We start from the raw sequence: 7770 nt of genomic DNA, 5'->3' as shown, positions 1-7770 counted from the left end.
CATGGAGTCCACGGTACCTGCCACTGCCACTGGGCTCCCGCTGTATGTGGTCATAGCGGGAGCGAGCCGGCAGAGGCGCGCATGTGTGCCCCCCTACCCAGAAGCGTCTGATCACGTATTTATGCGTGATCCGGTGCAGAGGTGTTTCCCTGTAGCAGTAAAACTGCTATAGTTTTAGCAGCGGAGTTCCGGGCACAAAATCATGGCGTTAGATTTTATGGCATCCGCTTCCTTATTGTTACCTGTACAAGAATTGGATATTCCCGGCTTTTTTTTTTTTTTTTACTTACTTTATTTCAGAAGATAATATACTCACCTTTACATGCACTTCCTCCTTCCTTGGCCGCGGCCCGCGCCGTCACTTCCTGTCCTGCAATGCGTCCTGGGAGCTCTTACTCGTCGCTCCCAGGATGCAATGGGCAGTGACGTAGGAGGCCGGCCGCTCCTCTCATCGCCTTATTTCCAAACAGGTAATAACGCGATGATAGGCGTCCCTATACTATGCCGATCGCATAGTACTGGGCATGCGCGAGATTTCGCGCTGGATTCACCGCCGGCCTCCTCCCACTAGAAGCAGGAAGCAGGGCAGACATTTCCCCACTGCGGACTCGGCTAAACCGGACAAAGATGGCGGCGCTCTGCAGAAATTATATAAAGTAAGATTTTATGCTTGCCTAACTCTTATTTAACTGTATAAAACAGGATTAGCGGATATATAAAGGTCGGAGGGTCACTGTTTGGGGGGTATTTAAAAAAAAAAAAAAAGATTCTGTGCTCGGAACTCCACTTTAAGCAGGTAAAGCAGCGGTCCCCAACCTCCCTGGCACCAGGGACTGGCTCGCTGATGGGGGGTTTGAAGCTTGTCACCTCCGTTTTTACATGCAGCCTGTCACCACTAGGGGGGTTGTGCAGTAGTGGTGTATGGGTCTCCCCAGTACTCTATGACCCCGGCCCAGGTCTCCTCTATCCCCTTCTCTGCCCCCCTCTTAATCTCTATAGCTCATTGTCTGACTAATGGGACCACAGAGATTTAAGGGAGCAGTGGTGCTGGGAGAAGGGGAGCGGGCATCATTGGTGGTGGGTTTGAGATACACTTTAAGGGAGGGGTCCCAAATTCCAGTGCCGGTCCGTGGCCTGCTGGGGGCTGGGCCGTGCCACTTGGGGTGGGTGGCATCAGAGCGAGCCTGCACAATCTGCACTGCCACCCACCCCCCAGTGGCACGGCCCAGCCCCCAGCAGGCCATGGACCGGCACTGGGATTTGGGACCCCTCCCTTAAAGTGTATGTTAAGCCTGACTTTTTTTTTTTTTTGTTATGGAAGGATAAAGAAAAGGAATAATCCAAAGTCTAGGGTTGTCACCAGAACAGGAATACGGGACAGGAATTCCCTTTACTTATGGTGATTTTCTCACACTTCCTGTGGCATCTCTGGGACAGGAAGTAAAGAAAATCTCTCCAACTGCAAAAAGCAAAAAACAAAATAAAAACCACGAAATGCTAAATGTAAAACACTAAATGAAAAGTTAGGAACCCCCCCCCTTTTTTCACTCTTTTTTTCAATTACACCCCCCCCTTTTTCACTCTTTTTTTCAATTATACTTTTTGCGGTAATTTATTGCAGAAGATCTTTGTAAACCATCTTATGTTTCAAGTACAGTCTGAATCGCATTGATGTGGGAGTATTTACAAGGCTCTGTAGAAGGACGTCATGATGGAGAATCGGCCGCCCCTCACATCTCCGGGTAAGAGGAGACTTTTATTTCTTGTAAAGGAGAGAAGAGTATTGAGGATCCTCCTAGATACACACATCCTCTGATATAAAGACATAGAAACAATGTATTCAGTCAGTGTGTGTGTTTCCTACAGATGGATCCAGTAACAGAAATCCTTCAGAGAGATGTCCCCGTCCTCTGTATTCCTGGGATTCCATACAAGAGGACGATGCATTTCCTCTGGATTATCAGGTAGTAATCAAGGGTCTTAATACAAAATAGAACTCAAAATACACTAAAGCTGGTAAAGCTGAATTCCACTTTTGGCAGTTTATACAGAGCTGCGTTGGTCCAGCTTGGACCAATGTAAGTATGTATGCATACCTCCCTACCGTCCCGGATTCGCTAGGACTGTCACGAGATATGATGTAAGTCCCGGCAAATCAAGTCCCGGAGTGGAGCCCAGTGAAGTTTCCAGCACTTGTCTCCAGTGGCTTGCATTGGGCATTGGGCACCAGCGGAGCTTTTCTTAAGCTGGAAAATTCTGCCTCCTCCGGCGCTGCTCACTTTTTTCCTTGCTTACTACAGTCACTTGTAAATACAGAAGCACTGCTTCTCTGTTTACAAGTGACAGTGCTACTCTCCCGGCAGCAGAACCCCTCTGCACATTTTTATACAAGAGCGGAGGAAGTAGAGGGCGGGGAACTTGAGCCCAAAACTGTGCCACCCTGGGACAGCTCGAGAACATGTGGAAGTACGTACCAGTATCCAAGTGCCATTAGCTACAAATGGTGTCGCTCTGAGGGTATATTCTGTGCAATCTCTGGGGAGTATAATAAATCCTATGTAGGAATATAGTTTGTATCATGTTATCTCTGGAAGAGATAACTAGCTTAGAGCTATCCTCAAAACAATCCTCCCTTTCCAATGAGGGGATGTCTGCCTTCCAAGCCTCCCATAACGACTATCCTGTATATGTTTAAAGTGGTTGTAAACCTCAGACATGAAATATGAATAAAGCATTTTCCTCTATAGTGAGTACTTGTCTCAATACAGAGCACTAAGTGTAATTTCTGTTTGCTGCTTTGTTCCTTTGCATGAATCACTTCTGACAAGTTTTCCTGACACCAAGACGAAAAAAAGGTGATGGGGTAGCTCCAGCACACAGCCCGTGGTTAACAGCCTCAGCTCTGTTCCTGTGTGCTGTGTGAAGGGGTGTGTGTCCGTTTCTCTCCAATCAACTCTTAGAACTCTCCTCACGGAGCTCTGCTGAGTATGACGTCATCTCTTGGCCCGCTGTTTTCTGAACTCTCAGACAAGCTAATAATTGTAGCACTTTAAACAGATATAGAGAGAAGATTGCTGCAGAAAAAACAGGTATAACTTATGTAGGAGGATTTGTTTCATCTCTGAGTATCACCTGAGGCCAGTCACTTCACTGGGTATATGGAAGGGTTTACAACCACTTTATTTAAGATTTATTTACAGTGAAACAAAATCCATCAGCAAAAATAAAAATAATGTGAAGAAAAACCCCAGTGACAGAATACCTGACTATTAAACATAACAAACAGAAAGACTAACTACAACTAACTATATACAATATATACAAAATGGGGAACTCAGAAAAGCAGGGAAAACTGGAGGTGCAGGGAGCAGATAGGGAGGGAGAATTAGGACAGAAACAAGGGAGAGCAGGTACAGGGCAGTAGGATACAGGGTACTGCGAACTGGGCAGGGACAGAATCAATGGCAACAGACTGTGGCAGCAGCAAAACACTGAAGCGTGAGGCACTAGTAGGAGAAGACCTAAATACCCTCCCAGCAGCCAACATCAGGTAGAAACTGATTACAGTACTTGAGACTTGAGACAAACAGAAAGCCTAACTACAACTAACTATATACAAAATGGGGAAAAGCAGGGAAAACTGGAGGTGCAGGGAGCAGATATTGAGGGATAATTAGGACAGAAACAAGGGAGAGCAGGTATAGGGCAGCAGGATACAGGGTACAGCGAACTGGGCAGTGACAGAATCAATGGCAACAGACTGTGGTAGCAGCAAAACACTGAAGCATGAGGCACTAGTAGGAGAAGACCTAAATACCCTACCAGCAGCCAACATCAGGTAGAAACTGATTACAGTACTTGAGACTGCTGGCTGCTGGGAGACATCCGCTGGTGGACACTGGAACTGCAACCTCCTGCTCTGGGAAGCACAGTGCCACCAGCAGGTATCTCAGGTCCTAACAATAACTTTTCTATATCTGTAATTCAGCTTAAACTTACTATGACATTGTCTTATCTAGGGTGAAGACCTGATTGTTGTTAAAGTGGAAGATGATGAGATGCTTTTGATGGATGATGAGGCATGCAGGCAGAATGATAATCCTCCAGAGATCAGCACAGGTGAGTAATAACACTAAATCCAGAGAGGAGTCCCAGATTCTCCTTGTTCAGTCACTACAACAATCTCTTCTTCTCCCCCCTCCTCTGTCAATAGATAGTAATGGGGAGATAGTATGTGTCAGTGGGGAAGTCAGGAGCCATCAGCCTCTATTAGACTCCGGCTCTCCTCCTCCCATCATGTCATTGTGTGTGACCAGGAGGATCAGAAAACCATAGGATCAGCAGAGCTGGGATTTACTACTGAGCAGGGGATCAGCAGAGATGGTGGTCACTACTGAGCGGGGGATCAGCAGAGGTGGGGGTTACCACACACACACTCTCTGGGGTCTCTCAAACATCTCAGTACAGGGGGCTTCACTGTTTTCTTTATTCACAGACCCCGGAGACACCAGAGACTCTCAGACAGATGTCAAAGCTGAGGAGGAGGAAGAAGGATGTGTGAGGGTTAAAGAGGAGGACATTCCTATAGAGATTGATTTGGGTGAGTAATGAACAATAATAAATAATTTTTTAAAATATTCTTATTCAAGTCATTGTAGCTTTTCTGTATTTCCTACAGATGGATCCAGTAACAGAAATCCCCCAGAGAGATGTCCCCATCCTCTGTATTCCCGGGACTCCACACAGGAAGATCAGGAGATCCCTCAGGATGATCAGGTAGATGTATTGTATTTGAAAAAGCTGTAGCTCTGGTGTTCAGCTACCAGAAACTAGACAATATTGTTATTTTGCTGCACATGTAGGAAGAAAGTTGGTATGAATATAAAGCCGAAGATACAGATGACAAAGAGATGGACATAAGGGTCGGTGAGCTATGCAAAGAGGAGGAAATCAATCCAGAGATCAACACAGGTGAGAAATAAACACTAAATCCAGTGGATGGCCTCATAAAATTGCTGACAGAAGACTCTCCATACGATCCCATGAAACAAGAAAGACTCTGAGATGAAACGCGTCGGATCGACTACAGGTGTTGCGTTTTTCTCATTCCTGGATCTTTTATATTTGTACAAAGCTTTTTCCTTATTTGAATATTGTAAGTACTCCTACTTTCAATTAAAACGGTTCCTTTATTGGTACACACTATGTGAGCCTTTTATATTTCATGGGATCGTATGGAGAGCTTTCTGTCAGCAATTTTAAGGGGCCATCCAGCAGTTTCCAATTTGTATGACACACTTGGAGGAGACTTCAGCACTGGAGATTTGAGTTCAGAGCCTCCTTTACATGGCTGGGAAGGGTCTTTATCATAAAAATGATGGGTTTAACCTACAGTAAATATCACTGTTGATAACTGGCGATGAGCGAATTGGTTTCTTAAATTGTGATTTCTGTCGGTTTGACTAGTCGCCGTCTAAACCCCACTCCTTCAGCATCTAGTATGGTAAAACCTTTTAGAATGACAATCATTTGCAATAGAACCATGTTGGCTTACAGTACCAAATAGTAGCAGTACAACCATATCATGGTAAAATTATTAAATTCGTTACATAACTGAAGTAAAGAAAAAAAGTAATTTTTTGTTGATTTCTCATTTCCTCCAGAAGGACAATACAGAAGGTTTATTATGGAAGAATATCCTGATATGTCTCCAGGGGGTAGAATAGAAGATGATGTCACATCTGATTCTTCGGAAGAAGACTCCATGACTACAAATGCACACCTAGCACCTCACAGTGCTGAGTTTTCATCTGATTCCCCTGTGCCAGAAGGGAGTTTTTCTAGTCGCTCACCTCTAGGCACTCACGGTGAACCTTTTGCTTGGAGTGAAGAGCTCATCTCCCAACAGAGAGGTGGCAATGGAGAGAAGATATTTTCATGTTCAGAATGTAGAAAATGTTTTACAAGGAGGTCAAGTCTTATCGTGCACCAGAGGGGTCACACCGGGGAGAAGCCGTATTCCTGTTCAGAATGTGGGAAATGTTTTCCAGAGCGATCAAGTCTTACTCAGCACGAGAGAACTCACACGGGGGTAAAGCCTTATTCATGCTCTGAATGTGGGAAGTGTTTTGCTAAGAAATCAAATCTTATAACACATCAAAAAACACATTCAGAGGAGAAGCCATATTCCTGTTCCGAGTGCGGTAAAAATTTCCCCATCAAGTCCTACCTTGCCAGACACGAAAAAATCCATGCAGGGGAGGACTCCTATACATGTTCAGAATGTGGAAAGTGCTTTTCCCAGAGAAATCATCTCATCTTGCATCAGATTACCCACACCGGAGAGAAGCCGTTTTTATGTTCAGAATGCAGCAAATGTTTTCCTTGCCAGACCGCTCTTATTATACATCAGAGGACCCATGCTGGGGTGAAGCCATATTCATGTCTGGAATGTGGAAAATCATTTTCACAGAGCAGAAGTCTTACCTACCACCAGAGGACTCACACGGGAGAGAAGCCGTACTCATGTTCCGAATGCGGCAAATGTTTTCCTTTCGAACATTTACTCATTGAACACCACAGAGATCACACAGGGGAAAAGCCCTTTTCATGTCCCAAATGCGGGAAATGTTTTACGAAAAAGTCAAATCTTGCTATTCACCAGACGACTCATACGGGAGAGAAACCTTACTCATGTTCAGACTGCGGGAAATGTTTTGTTAATAGATCAGATCTTTCGAGTCACCAGGCAACTCATACAGGAATGAAACCATTTTCTTGCTCCAGGTGTGGTGAAAGTTTTTCTTACAAGTCCTCTCTTACGAGGCACGAAAGGGTTCACACAGGTGAGAAGCCGTATTCCTGTAGCGAATGCGGGAAGTGTTTTGCCCAAAAAGGAACTCTTGTTTCACATCTAAGGACGCACACCTGTGACGTCCGGTATTCGTGCGCTGAGTGCGGGAGAGTTTTTCGGAGTAAAGCAAACCTGACGGCTCATAATCAAATGCACAAAAGACTACATCTTGTCTTACATCAGAAGAATAGCACAGGGGAGGAGCCTTCAGGCTAAACCCCTTGCAAATCCAAAAAGTCACCTTTTATTCCAGCATCCAAAAAATCATGTGAATTTGTAACTACTGTTAGGACAAATATCTAAAATCTGAAGGAACTAACTCATTTGAAGAATCAGGAGACTTGTTACAATATTGTTTGTTCATTCTGATATGACAATCCCATGAACTCCTCAAACCAGAGTTTTGGTTTTCCAAAACTAAACAGTTATTTTCCCACATTTTTACATTCTAAATGATATCTAAAGGATATGAAGTGAGAAGCAATCATCTCTTAGGTATGTGTCCCCATTGGAAGACCTCTCCTCTTTTCCTGTTCCGGTTCCAACCAATATTTTAACTTTTTCTACACTTTCAGTCCCGTTGATAGTGGTCACTGGGACAGACAGTGAGTTTCCTCCAGGAACACACAGAGATTAAAGGAGAAGTTCGACTTTATCAGCATGTTACATATTTAGGATCTAACATGTTACCAAAGAGCACCAAAAAGAAAAAAGTAGTTATGGCGCTACGCAGGAAGAGATAATTAAATAAAAAAAAAGTCCTATTAATGGTTCCTTGAAAGAGTCAAATAAATGGTCTGATAAAAAATGATCACAGTAACTTAGAACGAAGGCTGCAGCTGTCCCAAAGGAGGATTGGATAACGCTCATGAATCTGTATAAAAAGAAAGATATGGGAAGTGCCACCATTAAGTGTA

General features: G+C 44.2%; 1 protein-coding gene across 1 annotated transcript; it reads left to right on the top strand.

Moving 5' to 3' along the window:
* The first annotated feature begins 1703 nt into the window (after nt 1-1703).
* LOC309562650 (uncharacterized protein) lies at nt 1704-7339 on the top strand. The gene is made up of 7 exons (XM_082266923.1): nt 1704-1742; nt 1867-1964; nt 4020-4119; nt 4496-4600; nt 4679-4776; nt 4863-4971; nt 5664-7339. The coding sequence occupies exons 1-7, from the start codon at nt 1709-1711 to the stop codon at nt 7067-7069; spliced, it is 1950 nt and encodes a 649-aa protein (XP_082123049.1). The 5' UTR covers nt 1704-1708; the 3' UTR covers nt 7070-7339.
* Nucleotides 7340-7770: the final 431 nt, after the last annotated feature.

Source organism: Pelophylax lessonae (genome assembly GCF_965119305.1).
Source record: "Pelophylax lessonae genome assembly, chromosome: 9".
In the NCBI taxonomy this organism is placed as follows: Eukaryota; Metazoa; Chordata; class Amphibia; order Anura; family Ranidae; genus Pelophylax; species Pelophylax lessonae.
This window is presented reverse-complemented; position numbering and strand designations above follow the sequence as displayed.